This window comes from Populus trichocarpa, chromosome 18 (genome assembly GCF_000002775.5).
Source record: "Populus trichocarpa isolate Nisqually-1 chromosome 18, P.trichocarpa_v4.1, whole genome shotgun sequence".
In the NCBI taxonomy this organism is placed as follows: domain Eukaryota; kingdom Viridiplantae; phylum Streptophyta; class Magnoliopsida; order Malpighiales; family Salicaceae; genus Populus; species Populus trichocarpa.
The window spans coordinates 4,343,711-4,370,146 of NC_037302.2; the positions used below are offsets into that span (position 1 = coordinate 4,343,711).

Consider the following 26,436-nt stretch of genomic DNA (forward strand, 5'->3'; position numbering starts at 1 on the left):
AAGCCTCAAGTTTAATTCATTGTAGTAGACTTATTATCACCCATATAAGAGGACTGTAGACATATTTGGCATAATAAAACATTAGAAATAAAAGACAAGTAGTAATGCAACTTATCTTAGGTATGATGCTTTAAGGTGATATTATCTTAACTTTATCATAACTAGTCCCTTATCTTAGACTCTAAAGAGTAGTTAGGGTTCCTAATGACCATAGTAATAGGTGGCGACTCCTTTACATTTTTCATAAGTTTTAGACCTTTCCCCCGTCTACACAAACAACGCTTTCCTTTTCTAGAAAAAAGGGCGGGTCTTCGCGATGGCAAGTGTGTGACATGCCTTTTATATTAACCACTTTATGAAAAAGGCATGTTTTAATGCTAACGATCTTGATCAATCTCTTCGTAGTGTTATTGTTTCTTTGCTACATGAATATGAAGATGTATTTTTCGATGATGTTCCTAGTGGTTTGGTGCCCACCGGGGAGTAAAATATCAAATTGATCTCAAGCTTGAAGTTGTAATTCCTAACTGACCAACCTATATAAGTAACATGGAAGAAAAAAAAGCTTTAAAGGCAAGTTAAGAAGTTGATGACTAAAGGGCACTTGAAGGGAAGTATGAGTCTATATGCTGTACCGATGTTTCTTGTGATGAAAAAGTATGGGTCTTAAAGGTGCGAATTGTCAGGTTGTCAACAACATTATGGTAAAGTATAGACATCCAATTCCTACACTAGTTGACATGTTATATGAATTTCATGGTTCATATGTCTTTACAAAATTAATTTGAAAAATGTTTATCATTAAATTAGAATGAAATAAGATGATGGATGAAAAACTACTTTTAAGACTAAACATGAGCTATATGAATGGTCAGTGATGTCGTTTGGTCTCATTAATACATTAACTGCGTTTATAAGATTGATGAATCATGTATTGTGTGCATTTATAAGCAAATATTTGTGGTAGTATATTTTGATGATATCTTGCTTTACAATAAAAGCTTAGATGAGTATGTTAATCATTTACGTTATGTGCTTGGTATTTTGAGAAAAAAACAATTATGCTAATTTATGGAAGTGTACTTTCTGCATGTAAAAAAATTGTATTTCTTGGTTATATTGTTAGTGCAAAAGGTATTGAGATGGGAAAAAATGGTAAAGAAATTCTATTAGAGTGTTTGACAATAATTTGAAAAGAAGAATGAAAAATATGCATCTAAAGCTAACAAGGGTCAAATGCATGTTATCTTTAAACCTAGTGAATGGATTTGGGTGCATATAAGGAATGAAAGATTCCCAGCTCATAGGTGATCTAAATTGCAGCCCAGAGGGGATGGTGCATTCTAAGTCCTTGAACGGATTAATAACAATGCATACAAGTTGGAACTTCCAGATGAGTATAATTTTATTGTTGCATTTAATCTTTTTGATCTTTCTCTATTTAGTATAGGTGACAAATTGAGGTTAAATCCTTTTAAGAAGATGAGGGATGATGAGAATCAACAAGCAACACCATAAGATCTATTTCATATGCTTATTGAACCAATTACAAAAGTAAGAGCCAAGATATCAAAGAGGCATTCCATGGGTTGATTCAAGACATTTAGGTCGAGAAACCTTTGAGAATACCTTTTAAGGTGGCTTAAAAAATGAAGATGAGTTCAAAGGAGAATCAAGTCGTGATCAATATGATCCAAGTAAGAGACGCGGTTGTTTAACATGTACTAGAGCTTGGCTACACAACTTTATATTAATAGTTATAACTTTCAGTTTGACTCTTTGATTGAATTGAGATTTTTCTAAATGACTTTAAATGCCGTATTTTTTTATAGAGTTAAAATTTTATAGCAATCAGACATTAGGAATGCCTTCCGATAAGGCCTAAAATTTACCATGTGGATTGGAATTTTATTTATACAAGACTTAGGCTTTGTATTTTATTTTACCCATACTTTTAAGTTATTTATTTGGGTTTAATTTTCAGCCTATAGTTAATTAGGGTTTATTTTTTTAAGTCAAACATATAAATGCCTTTTATTTTTGGTATGTGAAAAACATATTGGTTTTTTTGAATACAAATTGCGTGGGCACTCTTGCTTTTGGTTTATTATTGAATTTTTAAGAACTTATCAATGAAATCATCTTTGTGGCATTCTAACCATATACATTCGGTTCTTGATTCAAATAATCAACGGGTCGTGATTTTCTAATATGATTTTAGTTTTTTTGGATAAGTATGCCAATTCTTGATTGGGGTTCCAGGATTTGTCATATGGTTTCGTATCAATTTGGAAAACATGCTTTGTGAATGTGTTGTTGATTTAAGTGTCGATCATATTAAGACACCTCCTACTGAAGTTATAGACCAAGGTATGTCCAATGCAGAAAAAAAAATGGAATCCCTTCAAAAATAGATGGATATACACGAAAACTTATTGCAGAATGGAAGGCCAACCATTTTATGTAAGTCATGTTTTTCCTCACTAACAAAGTTATTTATTTTTATTAGGTTATTTTAATTTTACATTAAATAAAAATGATTTTCATGAATTGATTTTCAAGTTTACCAATATTAAAGCTGCTAGTTTGATCATAAATATGATGAAATCATCATTTTAAGAACCATGTTTCAATAGAGTTAGCTTTAAGATCATCCTAAATGGATAAATGTGGTAGATGCATGGTGGGGAAAGTTAATGTTAGATAAATAATTCATACTTTGTTTATATAGTTTTTTCATAATTTTAAAAACTTATTAATGTACGAATTGACTTTTAAGGAAAACTTTTACCTGGACATCAAAAAGGAACGGGTGGTCGGTCATATAACTATGGGGAAACTAAAGTGTAATTAGGTAAGTCTAAAACAAAAAATGTTATATTATTGTAAAAGTATAATCTTTTATTTCCTAAACCATATTTCTATTTATCAAATTTCTTGTACTAGATTGCGTGATTTCTAGTATGATACATACAAATATGCAATGAATAGAGTCGATTGTGATGTCATAGCATTGTGGAAAAATTATAGACCGAGTCACGTCACAAATGATAATTATGATAAGTTTCAAGAATTTATGACATCAAATGAATTTAGAAGACGCTTACGATCCAAGTCTCAAAACAAAAAATAGAGAAACTCATGTTAAAAAAAAGTTAGGTTTTGAGTTGGGTATTGATATTGGTCTGCTAGACCTATAGCTGACTCGACCGTAAATCCAACCCGAAATAAATAAATAACTTCAAAATTTAAAATTACATAAATACCTAGTTAATTATGTACTAAATAGTTTTAAATTATATATTTGGGTTCAAGATTTGGATTCGAGTATCAAAAATCCATATTCATTCAAGTTTAGATCATATTTGTATAGTTATTTCTGGTTTTAGTTTGAGTTCAGGAATGGATAATAAATTACCCAATCTATGAGCATCGGTCCCTAATAAAATCCCTCCCTAGATTACTATTCCCGTAACTACTCTCTATCAAGAGTACTAAAAGATCCCAATTTGTTACGTTTCAGGTCGAACAATCATATTATAAGCTCCAAATTTCATCGTGAGCCAAAACGGCAACCTAAGTCAAGAAGAAAAAATAATTATAAACACCAAGTCCATACAAAATTATTAGAAAAATATTTCATCATATGAAGATATCAAATGGATGATACATTAAAGTTTCTATTAGAAAAAAAAACATGGATATTAAAAAAATGAAAGATAAAACCTTGATCAACATTAAAAAAATGAGGTCACTATTTGAAGCAAGCAGAATAGTTGGCTCTCTGTCACCCACAAATTAGATTTTTATAATCAACATGTTGGATATGAAACTTGTGATTTGAACCAAAGAGGGCTATCTGCTTAACAAAAATAAAATAAAATTAATAAAGGGCCGCGTAGAGTGGAACGTAGGGGTATTTTGAAGTGTGGTAATAGTTGTTTTTTAAAATATTTTTTGATCAGAAATACATTAAAATAATATTTTTTTATTTTTTAAAAATTATTTTTGAAATCAATATATTAAAACGATATAAAAACACACATAAAAAAACAAAAATTTAAGGAAAAAAAATAATTTTTTTTTAATTTTTTTTTAAAACTAAAAAATAAACCACTTGTAGTGGGCAACACTGATACAACAAAAACAAAAAACATGAAATGAATTACTATGTGAAGAAGAAAAAACAGGATCATGTGCTGATGGGAGAATAGATGCATCCATTTTACCTTGAACGAAGAAGAATCTAAAATAATAAATGCTTATGGTACTATTTTATAGCCTCCTTAATGATCCAGCTTTAGATGATTTAGTGATGAATTTGACTGCTGTTTTGACCTTCTCGTTGTCCTAAACGTGCTTAATGCCCATGTCCTGTTCTCAATGAACCTTAAAACTAAGTCCTATATTTAAAATTAAATCTAAGCAAATCCATATCTCTCTCGTAAAACAAGAACACATCACATGCAAGTGAGCTTGCATACTGACTTCGGAGAGTTCTATTCTTCTCGGGGCAATTGAAGCAAGCATGTTTCTGTGTGTATGTGTGCATCATTGTAAGCTTCTGCTGAACAACAACAGCCGTTGGATCTCATTCCTCTTCTCATGCATAGATCATTTCCCTTACATTTTTGTCTAAGACAAGTACATGGGCAGTAACTCACATGTATGGACTTGCTACATGCTAAATTTACCTCCCTCTTCAATCATGAGCCATTTGGACTTCACTTGGGGAGACCGAGATGCAAAATCCTGAATTACATCAGTATTGTATACAGTTGCTTGGGTTTCCGTATATTTACCAAAGAAAGGCAGGTCAGATAATATCTCCCCCATCTATGTACTCCTAGAATAAATAACTTGAAGACTTAAGTGCAACTCACTCCAACTCTGTCTTCTTGTCCGAAACACCAATCTTGCTTCCTTGAGGGAGAAGGGAGTGGGAGAACAGAAAAACTAGAAAAATGCCACTGGCTCCTAGGAGAAGTAAATGCGGTAAAAAGGAGGCTAACAAAGGAGCATGGACAGCTGAAGAGGACCAAAAACTGGCCCGAGTCATTGAAATTCACGGTCCAAAGAGGTGGAGATCAATTGCTGCCAAAGCAGGTATTTTGAATGAGTGTATGTCTATAATACCAGTGAAAATAAAACGCAAACTTTTAGCCCAATTGTTTCATTAGAACTCGTCAACTATTTTGGATTTGATCGTACTGTTTACTGCAGATCTGAATAGATGTGGTAAGAGCTGCAGGTTGAGATGGATGAATCATCTTAGACCAAATATTAAGAGAGGTAACATATCAGACCAAGAAGAGGACTTGATACTCAGGCTTCATAAGCTCCTTGGTAACAGGCAAGCTTATCACAATTTTCCTTCTCTCACTTTTCTTCTCTCTCATTATTTTTCAATGAAAGAAATACATGTTGCGATAAGTGTTTTGACTTTGAAGAATTGATTCCTCATTTAGATGGTCTTTGATAGCTGATAAGTGTTTTGACTTTGAAGAATTGATTCCTCATTTAGATGGTCTTTGATAGCTGGAAGACTGCCTGGAAGGACTGATAATGAAATCAAGAACTACTGGAATTCTCATTTGAGCAAAAAGATAAAGCAAAAAGCGGAGAAGCCGGTAATAATCTCAACATTGAAACAACCTGAGCCAGAGAAAACCAATGTACTGGGTATGGATAATATTGCCAAGGGAAGGGAGGAGGGTACTTCTAAGAGACTTGAGGACTCAAAATCTAGCTTTGTTGGGGATGACTTCTTTGATTTCTCCAATGAGGACCCTGTGAATTTGGAATGGATGAGTAAATTCCTTGAGCTGGAAGAGTCTTTGTATGAATTTCCATGATATTGTATGTTGCCTTTCGAAGTAGTAGTTTATGCATTCGTATTTTTGTGATGCTTGCTATTGCAAGTTAAGGAGGTCTTCGATAATTTAAGGAAAACCCCACGGTTTTTCTTTTTGTTTTCTTCTATTTGTCGATGCCAGTGTTGTTAGCAGTCAATAGATGTGAAGGATTTTCCATGGATCGACAAACTTCTATATTTTGTCCAGCAGTATGATTGTGTAGTTTGAATCTCTAGCATTTGCGAGGATAGTGTCTTTGATCCATCACTTGAAGGATTCGTCTTGTCTTGTCTTGATGTAAAACCACAATTTAACTATTATCATTTAGTTTGGTCCTGGTTAAGTCATCTGAAGGCAGGAAAAAATCCTGGGAAATGTTTTAGGTGTGGTGAAGTTTTTCGAAGGAGTAGTCTACCAAATAAATTAGAAAAGATCAACAGGCAATCATATATATTCCTATCATATAAAAGTGGAAAAATAACTATGAGAGGTAGCATAACTAGTCAAGTTTTGAGTTTGTTTCTTAATGATCACGAGTTCGAATCCCTTCAAGGCTACTGGAGGCTTATATAATCGTTAACTTCAAGGCTCATAAAATTAGTCAAGATACATGCAAGATGGTTCGGACACCCACGTTAATAAAAAAAGAGTGAAAAATGCGAACAAAGAGTTACAATGTCTCAGAATGCACTAGATAAAATTAAAAGTCTTTTGAGATTTTATATTGTTGTTTTTTAAAATACTTTTCACTTATAAATATATTAAAATAATTTTTTTATTTTTTAAAATAAAAAAATCCTAAAAGTACTTTTTAAATATAAAAATAAACATACTCGTAACGAATTAGAAGATTTGCTCTGTTTTAGCTGACCCATCTAAGCACAGTTTAATATTGTATTTGACAATACATGACCAATTTTTCAATAAATCAATAATTTTATTAAATTTTGTTTTCTAGCGAGTGTTGGGAGGAACGAAGGACGCTGATCAGGCTTTTGGGTAGCCTTTCCATTCATGGATGGAAAATGATAAGAGATAGGTAGATACTTGTGGAATCCAAACCAATTCTAAGACAAAACAACTCGAAGCGGGATATTTTTATTGTTGATAAATGTTCACATTTTATTTTATTTTATTTTATTTTTATTTTATATTAACAGCAGTGTTTTAAAACCCGGACCGGCCCGACGGGTCGACCCAGGACCCGGCCGACCCGGGCCTGGGACCGGTCCGGGTGGAGGCAAAAACCCGCTCGGGAGTTGGCCCGGTGAAACCCTGTCGACCCGGGATCCGGGCCACCCGGTAAAACCTGGATGAGACCCGGTCTATTTTTTTTTTAGACTGATTGATGTTAAACGACGTCGTTTTGGCCTTTGTTTTAAAGGCCAAAACGACGAAGAACAATGAAGCAGAATTGGGCATTTTGATTACAGAGCAAACCTAATTAACAAACAAATCAATTTCAATCGATGAGCTGAGGAGCAGAGGAGAGCAGAAGACCGAAGACGTCTTGATCATTGTTGTTTCACTGCGAAAAAGGTTAGTTTCTTGTTCCTGTTCACAAATCTTCTTCTTTCACTCTCTCTTTTCTTTATTCTTGGCCGTGTTTTGAACTTGCAGTTCTGGGCATCATTTTGCTGTTCGTTGATTCAGTCTCGTTGATTCAGTCGCAGCCCAGTCATCTCAACCTCAGGTATGTTTCTCTGTTCTTTCTTTTCTGCAGCGTAATAACTTCCTCTGCTATTAGGAAGTGTTGAAAATGGATGAGGAAACTAGTTTTGTTCGGTGCATTTGCTTTTGGAACTGTTATAGCCATAGTTTGAAACTATTTTGTTCTAAGAACTGTTATAGCCAGAGATTGAAATTGTTGTAAGAATTATTGATTATGGTTAAGATATTTCGGCTAGTAATTGTTGGTGTGTTTGTTCGTTCTGCCTTTGCTTCTGCTAAATTCCATGCATCTACCAGCCAGTGCATGGATAGGGGTTGGTGATTGAATTGCTGTTTTGATTAATCTGTCTTTGTTCATGAACGAAAGCAAACGTGTGATGGATAACTAGATAATTAACCATAAATGATGAATTGCTAAATCTGTCTTCTGCTAAATCATGAATTAATGGATTATATCATGAATTAACCATAAATGATTCTGGTTCGAGTTTAAAACTATATATCTCTACCTTATAATTGCCAAAGATTTCCTTTGCTAAGCTATTACTACGACTTCTATGCTGCGAAATTTTATGTCAAGAGAAGAAAATGGTATCAATATTGTCATATTGATTCTCCATAGATTATATGGTAGTTCAGGTTCGGAAACATGTAAGAAATTTGCAATATCTTGGGATATTAATTCTATGCTACAGAATGCTCAGAATCGAAAATTCTCTTTGATATCAGGCATCCCTTGGCTCTTCTCTGGATTTGCATTTTGCATATTTGCAATTCACTTAGTTGCATCTTCATGTTCTCAACCTCTTTTCTCATCATCTTTATCTCATTCCGGGATGTCATCCATTCATTCTCCACACATCTATTTACCCTGATGATGGCTTGTGTCTTTGTTCTTTGGTAATTGGATCCAACAGATGTCAATTGCCTCTCCTTTCCCAGTATATTTATATACTAAATTCTCCCAATTCTATAATTTAATTAATGGATTGCAAAGTGATTTGGCTTGAAATTATATTCCCTCTTGTAAATTATGTTAGGTTGTGAAAATGTCTTCACATGATGGTAGTACTCCAAGTAGTGATCCTTCAACGGCCCAATCATCTCAACCTTCAATTTCCATGTCAAGTGGTAGTAGAGGAAGAACAGATTTGGCATGGGGTCATTGTAGAGAAGCTCCTGAACTTAGTGTTGGGTGTAAAAAAACAAAATTAGTTTGTTTATATTATGCTAAAGTATTTGCGGGTGGTGGCATTAATCGATTTAAGCAACATTTAGCTGGAGCTAAAGGAGAAGTTGAACAATGTCGTAAATGTCCTCCTGATGTTCGACATCAAATGCTTTTGAATCTTAAAGGAAATGCTGAAACAAAAAAAAGAGTTAGAGAAATGCAAGCAGAATTCAATCCATTTAATGCACGACAAAGGGAGCATGAAGAGATGATGATTAGGCAATTAGAAGATGATGATGATGGTGATGATGAGGATGATGGTGATGATGATGGTGATGATGAGGATGATGAGGATGTCAGTACTAAAAAACATATGTTACCACCGAAGGTTGCAAAAAAGAAAAAGATTCAAAGCACCAGCACTGTAAAACAATCGACTACAAGTTGTGGAAAGCAGAAGAAATCTGCAACATTAGGGACATATTTCATACGAGAACAACTCCTAGTGCTCAAAAGTCTATTCAGAATTGTTGGCAAAGGAAGGAAGCAGTTGAACGGTGTGATCTTGCTTTAGCGAAGTGGATGATTGATGCATGTGTGCCATTTAATGCTGTTAATTCTGTGTATTATCAGCATGCCATAGATGTTGTAACAGCCATGGGTCCGGTTATAAAGGACCAAACTTGCATGCTATTCGTGGTTATTACTTGGCAAAAGCGGTTGATGAAGTCAAGATTTATGTTGAGACTTATCGAGAGATTTGGAAGAAGACTGGTTGCACATTAATGGCTGATGGATGGACAGATCAGAAGAGGAGGACTTTAATTAACTTCTTAGTATATTGTCCTAAAGGAACAGTTTTTTTGAAAACCGTGGATGTATCAGATGTCTCAAAGACTGCTAGATTGTTGTATCAGTTGTTTAGAGAGGTTGTTTTGTATGTTGGGGTAGAAAACATTGTGCATATGGTGACTGATAATGCTGAAAATTATGTTGCTGCTGGCAAGTTATTGATGGAAGAATTTCCTTCAATATTTTGGTCTCTTTGTGCTACTCATTGCATCAACCTCATACTCCAGGACATTGGTAAATTGCAGTCGGTTTGTTGTGTTGTTGAGCATGCTTCTGGTATCACAAAGTACATTTATAATCATTGTTATCCATTGTATTTGATGAGGAAGTTCACTGGAAGAAAAGAAATACTTCGTCCTGCTCCTACTCGTTTTGCTACCAATTTCATTGCATTGCAAAACATTTTAGCTCATAAAGATGAGTTGAGAGCTATGGTGACATCTAGGGAATGGGTCTCATCTGCTTATGCTAAAGATAGTAAAGGAAAAAAGTTTGTTGAGAGTGTGCTAGACTCTCTGTTTTGGGAAGAATGTGCAATAATTGTGCGAATGAGTGAGCCTTTAATTCGAGTTCTACGAATGGTTGATGGTGATGATAGACCTTCGATGAGATATTTGTATGATGCTATTCATCATGCAAAAGAAGAAATGATGAGGAGATTTCAAAAGAGAAAGGCTAAAGTGAAACCTTTCATAGACATTATTAGTAATCGGTGGGATGGACAATTTTATAGACATCTTTATGCAGCGGCATTTTGGTTGAATCCTCAATTTCAATATGATGCAAATATAATGGATAAACATATGAGCACCATTTTTGGACTTCTAGATGTTCTTGAGAAGTATGCACATGGAAATCTACCATTGCAAAGTAAGATTACAAGTGAGATGAAGTTGTTTAGGAATGCTGAAAATGACTTTGGTCGAGTGTCCGCAATAAATAATCGCACCCTTATGCCTCCAGGTATATAATTTTTATATTTAAAAATATTATTTGACATAGTCTCCTTTTACTTATTATATTTTTATATAGATATTCATGGATGACATATGGAACCAGCGCTCCAAATCTACAACAGTTGGCTATACGAGTGTTAAGTCAAACTTGTAGTTCTTCGGGATGTGAGAGAAATTGGAGTATGTTTGAACATATTCATTCCAAGAAGAGAAATAGATTGGAGCACCAAAGGCTTAATGACCTTGTTTACGTCCACTGCAATCTAAGATTGAAACAAAAGTATTTTTCTTTTCTCTAATTCCTTAAATATTATTTTATCTTGTTTAGTAACATTATTAATACTTATATTGTGTTTATCTTCACTTTTAATATATAGGAATTATTGGAAAGAATGAAATTATGATCCAATTAATGTTGAGACAATTTGTGACATTGAAAATTGGGTAGTAGAGGATGACCCGTCAATCTTGACAGCTGAAGAAGCAGATAGTTTTCACCAAGCTCTATCAACTATGACTATGCAAGATACTTTAGATGATGGTAATTAATTATTGATTATTTAGTGATAAATATTATTTAAAATAAAGTTTTGTTTAACACATAATATTTATTTATTAATTGTGTTTGAAATGTAGATGTCATAAATGTTAATGATATTGAAGATGATTGTGACGATGAAGTTTCAAAGGAGCATGCTGATGATTTATTAGGTGTTGACGAGATTGGCTCAATTCCATCGACATTTGATCCAAATTTTGCTTCTATGGACACATAAGAACTTAATGTGTTCATTCAACAAAAGTGAATGTGTTGTTGATTTAGAATTTATGTGGTTGGATGTTTTGTTTTAAATATTTTAGAATTTATGTGGTTGGATGTTTTGTTTTAAATATTTTAGAATTTATGTGGTTGGATGTTTTGTTTTAAATATTTTAGAATTTATATTTTGTTTGTGTTTTGGATATTGAATTAAATTTATGTTGTTGGTTTATAATTTAAATTTGGTTTATGTAAGAGTTGCATTGTAACTAGTTATGTGTTTTTTTTTATAGGTTTTTTTTTTGGGTTGACCCTAGTCAACCCGGGTCAACCCATCTGACCCGTGACCCGATCACTTGACCGGGTCGATGACCGAGTCGGGTTTCAAAACTATGATTAACAGTTGCAACGAAGCGCGGTAGATACTTGTTTTCGCTTTGATGTGTGTTTATGGCATGATTATTGTTGTGAAATATTTGATGATTGATAGAGATATATACCTATTAGAGCAATTAGTTATTTGCAGTTTAATTTTATTGTTCTTATATTTTACACAACAAAAAGGGTTTTACATATATTTATATTTTATGGTCATTAAAATCCAATTTATATTATAATATGGACTAAAGCCGGATTCCATGGGTGACTATATTGAATAGGAATTGACAACTAGGATAAACTTTTTTTTTTTTTTGTCATAATAGTTTTGGTGTTATAATTATTGTTTAAATTCAAGGCATTGAATATCAAAGAAGTGCTGGTCTAGCAGTTAAGACATTGCTATATCTCTATAATGATGAGAATACAAGTTTGATCCTCATAAAGTGTATTTATTAAGAGGGGCAGCCACGAATCTTGAACGGAACTAGTCTCACCTTTTAAAAGGGTGTAAGGATACCCGAGTAAAAACAAAAAATAAAAATAAAAATTCAAGGTACTAACAAAAAAAAACCACCGTTAATTTAGAACTTGAAGTTGAATTATGGGATGCTAACAAACCGTATTGCTTACATATTCAGAAAGACAAAAAAAAAAAAAAAAAAAACAGTAGCCTATGTTGTTAATCTGTAAAAGAAAAGGGTGGTAAGAAAAAAAATATTTTCTAAAAGAGTGTGGCTTCAATACTGGTCCCCTGTGATGTGAGCTGCCACTTCTTTTTCTCAAGAAATGCTCTAGTACATTCTGTCCCCTTGTAGTCCCAGTACATCACCAGTAAATATATTATGAGGACAAGCCTTGTATAATGTTAGTTCACAAAATGTTCCTTGTAAATATAATTTATTTTAATCTTCAATTTTAATTTGTTGGAAAACTGGTGGCATGTGACCATGCATATAAACATAATACATAAGCACCTGTTTAAATTACAGGGAGTCAGTTTTTTTTTTTTGGTACGTACAATAGTTATAACATATAAAAAAGAATTGTGTTAATTGAAATTTCTTGACATGCTACACCTTAATATATTCTCTTAATTTCATAAATAATTGTGCTCTTTAATTTGAGTGGCTATATTTATTATTCATGTTTCATATTTTATTTGCTTGACGCGGTATAAAATTAGCACAAATTATATCCCTCTAGAATGAGACTTATTATCCGTTCTTTTTAGGAGGTGAGTATAATTTTCTTCCATAATAATTGGCTAATGTGTGTTGTTTGTAAAAAAATAGAGAAAATATCATTGAATTTTTTCGAACCTCATGAGATTGATTATATGTTTTCCAATTGGTAGTCCATTATAAATTATTTTGGCATGTTGTGCCAAAATGCCAATGGAGTCCACAAGGAACTCAAAATTAATATATGTGATGCGTGGAATATTGTGGATGAAGAGAATAGTCTTGACATTTTAATCTTGATCAATTTAGATATAATATTCTAACTTACATATTAGGAGATAATTACTAGCTTCTGTCGTGAAATTTTTTGTTTTAATATGTATGAAAAATTTTATTGTTTAATTCAAATTGTGCAATGAATGTAGAAAATAGCCTCCAAGAATTTGGTATTTGAATTGACTAAAGATGAGAAACTTAATGGAAAGAAGTATGACATTTCTTATAGGAAAATTCAGCATATTAAGATGAGAAAAAGGTACTTAAGATCTTGACCAATAACATGAACCCACTGAAAAAAGGGACAACTGCCTAACATCGATGTGATGTGCAAGCCTATGAGACTTGGACAAGTAAGGATTGGATTGCATGTTTTTCTATGTTGAGATGCATATAGGATGACATAATTAAAAAGTTTGAGATTAATTAGAATGCTAAAGAAATATGGACCAACTTAAGGTAAAATTTGATGGCATGACAACAACCAGGCTGCGAGCCCTAACACTAATTTAACCAATATATAATGGACCCAAAGCATTCTATGGTGGAACACTTTAGGGTGATGTTTGTTATGATAAGAGAGTTGTAAGTAGCTGGTAATAATCTCATTGATGAACAACAAGTTCAAGCTATCATTAAGTCCTTACTTGAATCCTCTTAGGGCCAATGAAGATAGTGCTAACGCACAATGAGGGTATTTAGATCGTTAATGATATTGGGCAACATCTATAACTTGAGGCAGAGCACAAATAGGTGAATTGTACTATAGTTTTAGCAGCCCAAGCTAGACAATGTAGGACATTCAGGCCTAAATATAAAGGACAATAAATGTGATGTTGTAAATTTGGCACCAAGAGTTGGAAGAGTAACCAAGCACCATATAGGCAAGCGTGGAAAGAAAAACATAACCAAGGTCTAGTGCTATAACTGTGGAAACATGGGTCACTTTGCTCAAGATTGCTCTAAGTTGAATAAGGTATAAACCTACACTGACTCTCTTATTGTTTATGTATGCTCACATGTATTTGTTGCTCATATTATCTCTAGTTGAATTGTAGACATAAGAGCAATAAAACATGTAGTAGGAATTCAAATTGGATATATAGATTACCAGGGTCTACCAGCAAGCATCCATTATGTTATTATATGTAATGACACTTATGTTGATGTTCTTGAAGTTGGCACATATCGCTTAAGGATGTGCATTGGGCTCAACCCACTTTTATATGATGTGTTCTATGCCGTAAAAATTCATTGTAATCTTTTATCAGTTTTAGCTATGTTGCCTTTATGTTTTTCTTTTCACTTAAAAGGTACTCAAATGGATAATTATTTTAGTTAGGAAATTCTTTTGACTTGGTAAGTTAGGTAAATATTTTTTTCATATTGGATTTGGACTTGCATTTTAATAATGATATTGCTTTGATGACATCTTCTACTTCTTATAATATTATGTCTAATTCAATTAAATAGCATGCAAGATTGGGACATATAAGACAATAGAGTAGCTACACTAGCTAGAGAAGGCTTATTAAGTTCACTCTCTAAAGTAAGTCTGTCTATGTCATGACCTAAATCTCGGGTCCATGACCAACAATGTAGGAGTGGTATCGTAAGGACACCACACTTACATTAAGCCTTAGAACATGCATATCATAAAACAAATATATAGAGAGTTTATGCATCATATTGTAATATTTCAAATATTCCTCAAAACCAATAAAAACAATTCAAAATACTTATTAAATTAAATAAAATCCAATATTTGAAATGAAAATCTAAACTTGAATGAAAACAACATAATAGTGCAACGTCTAAGACATCAAATCACAAAGAACAAGAAAAGCCTCATAAAAGCAAGCAAGGCATACCAACAAACAAAGTGGCAGGTACTCTCAATCAAAGGTCAATATGCTAAAAGAAGCTAAGAACCTAAAATAATATTAAAATGGAGGGGTGACTTCAACCAACTAGGTGAGAGAATAACATTTAATATACATTTTAACTATTTATAAGTATAAGCACCAAAACAATATATATATATATATATATATATATATATATATATGTGTGTGTGTGTGTGTGTGTGTGTGTGTGTGTGTGTGCACGCGCGCGCGGGGGGGCTTTAAACATAATAGCATATAATAATGGAATACATGTAAGAGATCAAAGGACACTCGAAGGTGACTAGACGACACCCGAAGGTGACTAGAAAACACCTGATGGTGACCGTTATGGGAGGATAAGTCGCAACAGGTTGGTGCCTCTCTCACCGCTATGTTTACAAATACGATGTGCACAAAGACTAACTACTCTCCCTTAGTATGGAGTTTCTGACAAGTTCAATATCAAGACATAACAGGTATTCACACAATTATCAAAGCAACAGAATGTCACATCGAATAACATTTAATTCAGTATAATACGAATACATATTCAAGAAACTGATGAGTATTTGGAAATAAATCAACATATATAGATATTCAAGAAGGTCATTTGTACTTATCATATATTCAATATATATAATTTATTTATATTGCATGCATATTAAAGATTATCTCACTCACTCGAAAAACAAAAATATTAGAAAAATATATGCAGAACTGGAGACTATTGAAGATCGTTAGAAGGAACTTCAGCAGAACCTATAACGGATATGAAAAACACTTAAAAACTAATCAAAACAAGAATAACATAAAAGATTAAAACTCTAAACTTAGAGACCAAAACATAATTATAAAGCCAAACTGATTCACCCGATCAATTCTAAACATATCCTAAATTGATCAAACCTAACATACCCGATTAACCCTTACTGTTGGGTCAATCAGTTGACCGCCATCACAAGCCAACCGGTTAGCCGGTTCAAACCAACTGATCAATCAGTTGATCGGGATTTCTAGAATCTTTATCTGCTAGTCTTTAAAATTGTTGATTCCCTAACAATCAATATGTTCCTAAAAAAACCCATAATTATAGTCCTTAATTAGTTCATTTTAAGCCAGAATTAGCACCCTAAACTTTAATTAAAACTCTTAAATTATTCTATCATCACATCAAAATAAAACCCTAAACTATTCTTTAATCCTTCCACAATTAATGTCTTGATAAAAAATAATAGTTGAGAGAGATACTTACTTGCTTCTTCAACCTTCTTGAACCATAATTTAAGTTTAAAACTAAAATCCTTGGTATTTTAAGAGAAATTTATGGTAAAGGAGAAAAAAAAAGAGAAGAGGAAAAACAATTTGTTTTGGTAACCTTCTCTTTAAATACATAGGTTAGTTTAGGTTGGGTTTGAGCTTAAATTTGTGCCTAAGTATGATGAGCTAAGAATATTGGTTTTACAACACTCCCCTTGTTATACAAAATTCATCCTCAAGTTTAAACTCATAAAGAACAAAGAAAGGGCACAGTTGGATGCCCAACAAAGGCAGATAAAAACCATGAAAGATGATATTATTAAGCCCACCAGTTTATTTGAACAAATCTTGAGATCTAGACATGGAGAAGGAATTTAAGCTCAGCCTGCAATTACCGCTCAACCTGCTTCTATGCAAGCAACTCCCTTCACCTTCATTCCACAAGCGTTTGAAGGCAATTGGCACCAGGCTAGAGGCCTAAGTAACTACTCCTTTTCCACTTTCTTTACCAACACCATTTATAAACCTAGTTGTTGAAACCCAGAAGGCAAAGGTGATAGAAGAAAAGGATTTTAATAAGTTGTCTGCTATTGAAGAGATATTGAGGGCAATTGAAGGAATCGATCTGTATGATCTAGTAAAAGCCATTGAAATATGCTTGGTTTTGAACATAGTAGTCCCTAAGAAGTTAAAAGTGCTAGAATTTGCTAAATACATCGGTACACAATGCTTAATGACTCATCTGAAAGTGCACTACAATAAGATGGCAAAAGTCGTCCATGATGAGAAGCTTCTGATCCATTTCTTTTAGGAAAGCCTAGGTGTTGGTGCTTTAAGTGGTAAATATGGTTGGATAACAAACCTAGTGAATGTCTTTGTCAAGCAGTATAAATTCAACATGGGTATTGCACCTCGCAGAATGAGCCTACAAGATATGAAGATGGGTGTTAGGGAATTTATCCGGGAGTACACTAAAAGGTGGCATGAAGTAGCTGCTCAAGTGAATCCTCCACTATTAGAAAATGAGGGTTAGCTTGTTTACCAACACTTTCAAGATACCCAACTTTGAGTGCAACCCAACACTTTATTGACCTAGTGATTGTGTCCAAAAATATTAAACAGACTATCAAAGCAAGAAAAATCATAGGTTCAACCATGAGCTCTAGAGTCACGAAAAAAGATGAATCTGAAAAATGGCCTAAAATTAGAGTAAAATGTAATAAGTCAAATTTATGAATGATAATGGTATCTACTACATTGTCACCAGATCATCTTTAGCGTAATAAATGGTTGGTAAATACTAAAAAGACAAAAGTTGCTGGGGAATCTTACCTAAAAAAAGTGTGGCATTTCTCAATTCTTTTGTTATAAAACTTTGTTATTCTACATTTTGTTTTGTGGATTGCATCACATCTTTTTAGTGAAATATGTCTTTTTATATCTATTTGTTGTTTTTAAATCAAGATATTTTTTGTGTGAAAGTAATAACTTGATATTTTATTATTGTCCATAATTGAATAAATATAATGGAAAAAATGGTCGAACATCAAGGTGTGCCATGCAAGATGTTAGGGGGGAATTTTTCTTAGACTTAAAAAATTGAACATCGTAAGTGATCTCATGGATTTGTTCAAAACAATATGACCAAACTAGTTTTGTGAAAAAACCCTTACCAAAATAATCTTGAAAAATTAAATTTGCCTTTTGATTTTAGAAATAATTCAATGTTTACTCAAAACAGTGTGTAGGCGTCTTTTTGTAGGGTGGCAAATAAATCATTCAAGCAATTCTCATTCTGAGGTGACCTCACAATTTTTAACGAAAAGACATAAAATGAAAATATGTAATTACTCTCACACCATGTCTCTTCATTCATGTTTTACATGTATGTATAATGGTATGTAGTGGATTTGGTAGTCACAGACTCCAAAACATAGTTCTTTGTAAATCTAAACCATTATACTGGACAATGAAAGATTTATCGGTTCTAACCGTTTGTGCTTGAAATGATAAAATGCCATCCTTTTATTCATTTCACATTTTTAAAATATATCCCTTATAGTTCCCTTTTAAACCTAAATAAGTTTTTTTTCGTAAATACCCTAGGGGCAAAAAACAAATCCAAAGATCAAGAGTTGATTCTAACTAGAATCATATCTCATATTGGAGGCAAATAGAAATTTAAGAGTTGAGAAAAAAAAAAGAAACTCAAATGCTAGGGGGCATGCCCAAATGAAAAACAAAAATGACTAAGTCAAGGTCAAAATAAAATAAGAATGGCCCATCAAAGCAATTAAAAAAGGCAAATAAAAGAAATACTATGAAAGAAAATAAGATTGAAAGACATAATGAGTCAAGTAAATGGTAGTGATCCTAAGTTTTTTGAACGTTGAAACACTCTTTAAGCCTATAAATCCCTTTCTTTCATAGCTAAGAGTCATAATCTGCATTACATGCTTTTAAAAAGTCCTTTCTAATCAGACAAATAAGCAACGTAAACCAATAAATAACGTTATCAAAATATAAAGAATTTTTTCACAAGAATCATAACATCGTGAACAAGTTACTCATTATTATTTATGTTGATAAAATGAGTACTAAAAAATAAAATAAATTTTTCTCAAACAAAAACTCGAGCTTTCACTTAAGCCTTTTTGCATTGAAACCAAAAAGATAAAAGGTCACATCATCATGTACCTTCATTCATTTTAATATCACTTGACTAAAAGAGCAAATCACCATTTTTCTATATATATATATATATATATATATATATATATATAAAGATTAAACCCCGGGGAATTATAAGAAATTCAAAACAAATTTGTTTTAAATTTACATCGGGTAAATTTCTATTTTTAAAATACAAGAAATTCATTTGAGCCATAAACAACCCAATTTTTATCTAACACTTCTTTATTAGCCTATGTCTTGTCAATCATCATCAAAATATCTGTAAAATTGCATCTTAGTATTAAAAGATGTGTCTTGGGGTCTCGACCAAATAGATACTTTCCAATTTACATCTTACTGATTTCATGCCAACCATAAGACATACAAAGGTATAATCATTAAAACTTGTGAAGTGGTCTTAAAAGATGAAAAATGATTTCTTGAAAAATATTCATTAACTAACTTTTCAAAGTTGACAAAAAAAAAATGATGATGCATGTACTCATGGTTTATAGACGATCGCAACTAGGCTAGTTGAGATAAATCAGCTTAGTCAAACCCATTGTGATAATAATAGTCAAATGATAGTTTAGCAAAATTTATCAAAGCCATGAATGATATCTGACAATGACAAGTGCCTCTTAATAATAGTCAAAATAATGAGCACAACTTGATCAATTGAGGGTAATGTTGCTAAAAAACAATTTATGACAGTGGATGATATGGTGAACACCATTAGTAGTTGAAATTAACACCACATATGGAGGTTATCTTCATGGTTAAGTGTTGGTTTACCCTTTGAGAAATGGTAATGGTACCTGATAAATATGTTATCATATGAGAGCATTTTAATAAATGCTGAAAGGATGCACACAGTGAGATCAGTTGGGGGAAATTTTAAATAGTCATTGACAATAGATAATTTAATAAACTTCTTAGAAAGTGAGAGTAATGGAGTACCGCTTCTCTATCAAAATAAATAATAAGTGGATAATGGTGCAAAAATACCACAATTAAAGGCACCATTTGCTCAGGAGGCAATATCATGGCTAAGAGAATTTGTCACTTCTCAAGGAATGACCAAATGAGCAAGGCTTCATGTAGCAAACCCATGAAGGAAGTATTCATTACGCAAGGTTTAGGCTGCATGATAAAAAAAAATAGTCAGACACATTAATCACACATGCAAGAAGTGGGCTGAAGAGTCAAGCAACAAATAAAACTCATCTTAGAAATTACAAACCTCAAAACAAGAGAGAGGTTGCGAAGAAAAACGAAGGGCTTATATTTTAAATCAGGTAAAGATACATGCATAAAATTGAAAGCATTATACAAAGTTTTGCACAAGAATTGCGAAGGAAAAAAAATCCTCAATGAAATCCAAAAAAGCTCTAACAAATTTTGAGTTGTCAAAGATTTGACAAGGATACTACTGATTTAACATGATATCCAAAAGTCCAGCTTCAAAGGTATGAGTAACTCATGATCATTAGTTAATCCTTTTTAGCCAAGAAGATAAGACACCTTCTCTTTGAACAACTATATTTCAAAACACTTTCGAAAAATTATTTTAAAAAAATCTCTAAATTTCTAACCATTGGATAGGTCATCTATTACAATGAGATCATTTTCAAGAAGTTTCTGAATTTCTCACAACTAGGTTTCTCACCCATTACAATGAAACTATTTTCAAGAAATTTCTGAATTTCTCACAACCAGGTAGGTCACCCATTGTTTTTCACCACCAGGTAGGTCATCCATTGCATTGAAGTAGTTTTTTAGAAATCTATGGCTTTCTTTCTATTAGGTAGGTTATGTATTACAATGAGATTATTTTCAAGAAATATCTGACTTTCTCACCATCGGGTAAGTCATCTATTACAATGAGAGCATTTTCGAGAAATTTCTTATTTTCTCACTTTCGGAGTAGGTAACTCAATACAACAAGATTATTTTTAAAAAATCTTTGAATTTCTCATAATAAGATAGGTTACTCATTATAATAAAATTATTTTTTATAAATCTCTAAATTTCTCACCACCAGTAGGTGATGCATTGCAATGAAATTATTTTTTTCAAGAAATATCTGAACTTCTCATAACCAAGGAGATCACCTATTATAATCAAATTTTTTTCAAGATGATCTATTACTATTATAATGAGACTATTTTCAATAAATTTTTGAATTTTTCACTCACCTACCTAACTTCAATAATATTTATAATTGATGATTCTCTAAATATCTTTATCTCTAAATACTTTTTATGTAGTCCAAGTATTATAATTTTTTCAATTTTGTTTGATTATCAACTTTATAGAAAACGATTTTTTTTATTTTTTTTAATTTTTAACTTTTCTTATTTTATTTGATTTTCAATTGTATTATTTGATCTTTCATTATCCTTTTTCTTCAAAAAAAAATGTTACCGACTAAATTCCATTAAAAAATTATTTTTTAAGATATTTTTATATTTTAAAAAAAATATTTGTCAAACAGGAGATTACATTATTTTGTTTATTTAGATGCAAAACTTCCATTTAATCCCTTCAAATTTTAAAACAAACTATTTTAATCTATACATTTTATTTATTTACAAATTGATCGTCATTGGAAATTTGTTTGGTCAAAATTACAGTTTAATTGTACAATTAAGTTTTTACATAATCACTTTTTACCAGATATACTGATTCATTACAAAGCTTTTTCTATAATAATTGTACAATTATAACCCCAACATTAAAATTTTAAAATTGGACGTAAATGAAAAACAGCGGACAAAAAAATGCACTTCTTAAATCATCTGGCGACGAACTTTAGTAGCCAAGAAGGACAACTTTGAAAGCTTAAAAATAACAAAGCCAAAACCAAATATTGGTTCGTACAAGGAGGCTACAAAATGCGACTAACCATATATAGTAGAGAAGAGGAAGCAACCAAATAATTTATACTACTGGAATCTCAATATTGGCTGTCATTACTGGTGGAGCAACATACTCCTCATCTTCCTTGGGAGGATGGATGGTAACCAGATCAGGCAATGGTGTCATGGGCCCCACCTTGCCCTTAGGATCCCAGTCAAGCATGATCTTGACCTTGATACCAAGCACACCCTGTTACCCTCATAGATAGTTATCGAGGAAACAGAAACCCAAATAAGATTTAAGAAAATAAGCAAATAAAAAAAAAGGTAACAAACAATGAGCAAATTTAATCCACAAAAGAAACACAAGAGAAGCAACTGACCTGTCTAAGAAGAACATGCCTAACAGCTGAATCAATATACTCTTTAACAGGTTGGCCGGAGGATATCATGTACCCGTCCTTAAATTTCATGGACTTGGCACGTTGTGCTCGGAGCTTTCCACTCACAATAACCTGAGAGATTACACAAAAGAATCAAACTTCCAAAATGTAGCACGTTTGTGCTGGTATAATAGAAACGATAGAAAAAACAAGAAAATTTTGATGCGTACCTCACATCCTTTTGCTCCACTCTCCATTACAAATCTCAGGACCCCATAGCAAGCCCTATAAACATGTATAAAATTCAGCCATAAATTTCAAAAGGGACAAAATATGTACAACTTATAAGGATAAAATGCATAAAAAGAGCTTGAGACATGGGGTATTGATGAACATTTTCATGCCCCTCACTCATACAGATAACCAAATAAACATCAGAATTCATAACATTACAGAACTTGAAAACACCAAAACTCAATTATCAAGCATGCTGGTATGTTAACCAATGCAAAGAAAATGAAAAACAGTCACCAATAACAAATCAACCAATATAGTTGTAACAATGCAATATACCTGCGAACAGCAAGGCCTCCAAGAAGCTTGTAACGAAGAGACTCAGCCTGAGCAATTGCACAGAGACCCCTGTTATTAACTTTCTCAGCATAAAGCTCCACACCATTCTCAGGAAACTTAAAACGTTTCTGAACAACAGAGGTCAGTTCCCTGATCCTCCTCCCCTTCTCACCTGAAAGACAAATACATACAAGAGAGTTGAAAGAAAATTTACTCCATTTCATCATATAAGATAATTATTTATTAATTACGAGCTAATATGCAAATTGATGGCAGTTACAAATTAATTATCAACTATGACTTTGACTAAAAGTATATTGATTCATCAAAAGTATCTCTCTGCCCTTGTCTTGCATTCAAGCTAGGTAAATACTATTTTCAGCGAGTAAATAGCTAAAGCAACAGCACTAACACTCATATCAAATATTACTAAATAATTTAGAAAAAAAAAACTAAAATAAAAGATGAGAGCTTTACCAAGAACATTTTGGGTACGAGTAGCCCTGATGATGATCTCAGTGCGCATCGGTGTAACCCTAACTTCAACACCAGAGTACCCATCCTCAGCCAATTCTCTAGTCAATACCTCATTCAGTTCTGCATAGAAAACGCCATCTGCAACAAACTAAAAAGAAGAAGGAGATAGATCACAGGATTAGATGAGAAATAATAATAACAATATAGCTAGATTTAATTAATTGAAACAGAATAAAAGAAAAGAGAGGGAAATTTGAGATTACTTTGCGCTTCTTACTGATTTGGGTAGCCATGATTGGGAGAGAAATTGGAGATTTAAGAAGGAACGGCGCTTTTCTGCTTTAGGTTCGGCGAAGCGCATAAAACCCTAATGTGCGAGTGGTAGTGGTAATGGATGCGCATGTGTGTGTATAAAAAGGGCTAGGGTTTTTTGGTAATCTAATTAAACGGTGGTTAGTGATGTCGTTTTGGACGCCAGCAAATTATGGGCCTAGATTTGATAAAGACTTCGCTCCCATTTATGTTTCTGCATATTATTAATAATCTGTTGGTCGCCTAACGAGGATCTCATCCGTCTGAGGTATCTGATTGGCCTCAATGTAGCGGTGACATGATCAAGGGCGGGCCAGCAACTAAGCAAATATATATAATTTTTTTCCAAAATTAATTATTAACTCATGTAGAAGAAGTTAACAATAAAATCTTAATTCAAATATATTATATATAGAATATCAATCTTATATGAAACATTTATATGTGATACATTAATTTCATATTGTGTGCAAGCAGATTATATATGTGCGAGGAGAAGATCAAATTTAGCATCTTTTAAAGTTTAAAGTAATGCTTTAGTAGTTGCGACAAAATTAAATTGAATTTGTGTGATGATAATACCATACAATAAATAAAAAAAAGAAAAGTTGTGTTGCTTTTGTTAAATTTTGTGAGTTGAATATGTAGGGAAACAAGAAGTAATCTAGCATGAGGGGGGATATGATTTTCAACTTTGGCTCTCTTGACTCAAAAAAATATAGATTTTAATTAAAAAATGAATGGGTGATTTGATGGATAAAAAATATATTTTTTAGCTAATTTAGTTAAATATAACTTGGACTGATTTAATATTAAGCCCCGTTTGTTCACTAGAAAGTAGTTTTTTTTTTTAAAGTGAATTCTTGAAAAATGAATTATTTTTTGATGTTTGGTGGTGTCATGGAAATAAGTTGGAAAACACTTTTCCAGTGGAAAGTGAGTTGAAAAATAACTTATTAATATTTTTTTCAAGTTTATTAAAACAGTGAGGAACAAATCTTACAAATTAAAAAGTTGAATGAGAATGAAATTGAAGAAAAAATCTAATTTCATAAATTATCTCAAAATAAAATAAATAACAATCAAAATAATGGAGATCAAATCTAACAGATAAAGAAATTGAAAGATGATAAAATTAAAATAATAATAATTATAATTTCATAAATTATTTCAAATAAAATAAGTAACAATCAAAAGAATGAGGATCAAATTTGATAGATAAAAAATTTCAATTAAAAAATAATAAGAGAAAAGCAAATAACAATCATAAAAATGAGGACCAAAGTTAATATAAAAATCAAATTAAATCAAATTCTAAGGAGTGAAATTGAAAAACAAAATTCAAAACAAAATATATAGCAATCAAAAGTTTGAGGACCAAATTTGTTATAATCAACAAATAATATGATATTTCTAAATTTTTCACAACTTTTGAAAAGTGTTTTCCCCCTAAAATAAAATAAAAAAACACTTTCCTGGAAACTAAGTTAAATTTTTCTTTGACTGAAAAGTATTTTTCGTTGATCAATTTTTTTTAATAACAAACAAATACAAAAAAAAATGAAATTTTTTTTAAAAAAACTACTTTCCATCAAACAAATGAGTTCTTAGTACAAAAATATATATATAAAATTTTAACTTGGGATGTAGCCCACCTGAGCCTTCAACATGGCTCCGTCCTTAGACATGATTGATTATTAAGTTAGTCCTAAAATTTATTTTGAATTTCAATTCACCAAATTAATATACTGTTATATTTAAAGAAAAAGAATTAATAGTTATTTTTTCTTTATACACAAATCAAGACCATTAATTTCAAAATCAATAGTTTGAATTTAATAAATATGTTAGAAAAATCAAACCCTTCGTGTTCAATACTTTCCATTATCCTAGTCACCTTAACTTTTAGAATGTGGACTCCGTACATTTTGAGTTTAGAGGTGAAGGCATGAGCACCTAATATGTTTGAGTTCTATGTTGCAACGTATGATTAGTATTCCGAAATAGAAAAAAATAGAAATAATAGAGGTAGAGAAGATAAGAAAAAAATAAAGATAAAATTGTGTTGGGTAATGACATACAAGATATTTATGTATTCAAGATAAATATGAAGAAGTTTATTTTACTATTAATATATTTTATTGTCAAGTTTATATATTTTAAATAAAAAATAATATCTAATTTTTTTTTATTTTAGTTTATATTGAATATTAAAATTAATAATATTGGAATAACAGTGGTTATAAAACTAGGACTGATTTGACGGGGTTGACCCTAGGCCTGGACTGGTCTAAGTTTAAGAAAACATAGAGAAATGATTGACTCAACCTGATCTGGTCAAAAACCTAGGTCAACCCGGGATAAAACACAGGTCAAAAACCCATTGACTTTTTTGATAAAAAGAGTCAAAACAAGGTTGCTTTGATTTTGATTTTGATTTTTATTTTTTAAAAAAATTTAGGTCAGCCAAGTTGACCCTTTTGACTTGTGACTTGAATTTTGCCTCAGGTTGACTCCCGAGTCGCGTTTTAAAACTATAATAATAATCACTTTTATAACTACGGTGACTCGATTCAACCTGTGTTGATCGTCGTGATCCGTGACTTGGGCCTTACCCCAAGTTGATCCCTGAATCAAGTTTTAAAATTATAATAATTACTGTTTTTATTTTATGTTGACCCGAGTCAACTTAGGTTGACCCTCCTGACACGTGACTCGAGTCTTACCCCGGGTTGACCCCAAGTTGGATTTTAAAACTATGATAATAATCACTTTTATCCTTACATTAACCCGAGCCAACGACCAACCCCACTCGTGACTTGAGCTTTGCCTTGAGTTAACTTCTAAATCGGGTTTTAAAATTATGATAATAACCATTGATCCGAGCTAACTTGGCCCGTGACCCAGGCCT

At 32.2% G+C, this 26,436-nt stretch overlaps 3 protein-coding genes across 3 annotated transcripts; 2 read left to right on the top strand and 1 right to left on the bottom strand.

Moving 5' to 3' along the window:
- The first annotated feature begins 4,423 nt into the window (after window positions 1-4,423).
- Window positions 4,424-6,093, top strand: LOC7476676 (transcription factor MYB114-like). Its single transcript, XM_052449176.1, has 3 exons — window positions 4,424-5,106; window positions 5,224-5,353; window positions 5,525-6,093. The coding sequence occupies exons 1-3, from the start codon at window positions 4,965-4,967 to the stop codon at window positions 5,853-5,855; spliced, it is 603 nt and encodes a 200-aa protein (XP_052305136.1). The 5' UTR covers window positions 4,424-4,964; the 3' UTR covers window positions 5,856-6,093.
- Window positions 6,094-8,914: 2,821 nt separating this feature from the next.
- On the top strand, window positions 8,915-11,281 carry LOC112325035 (uncharacterized). Its single transcript, XM_052449077.1, has 4 exons — window positions 8,915-8,999; window positions 9,331-10,512; window positions 10,954-11,046; window positions 11,169-11,281. The coding sequence occupies exons 1-4, from the start codon at window positions 8,915-8,917 to the stop codon at window positions 11,279-11,281; spliced, it is 1,473 nt and encodes a 490-aa protein (XP_052305037.1).
- Window positions 11,282-21,692: 10,411 nt separating this feature from the next.
- On the bottom strand, window positions 21,693-23,641 carry LOC7463768 (40S ribosomal protein S3-3). Its single transcript, XM_002324159.3, has 6 exons — window positions 23,477-23,641; window positions 23,214-23,361; window positions 22,737-22,908; window positions 22,394-22,448; window positions 22,164-22,295; window positions 21,693-22,030 (listed from the first exon to the last, which is right to left on the bottom strand). Exons 1-6 carry the CDS (start codon window positions 23,504-23,506, stop codon window positions 21,863-21,865), a joined length of 705 nt encoding a protein of 234 aa, XP_002324195.1. The 5' UTR covers window positions 23,507-23,641; the 3' UTR covers window positions 21,693-21,862.
- Between the last annotated feature and the right edge of the window lie 2,795 nt (window positions 23,642-26,436).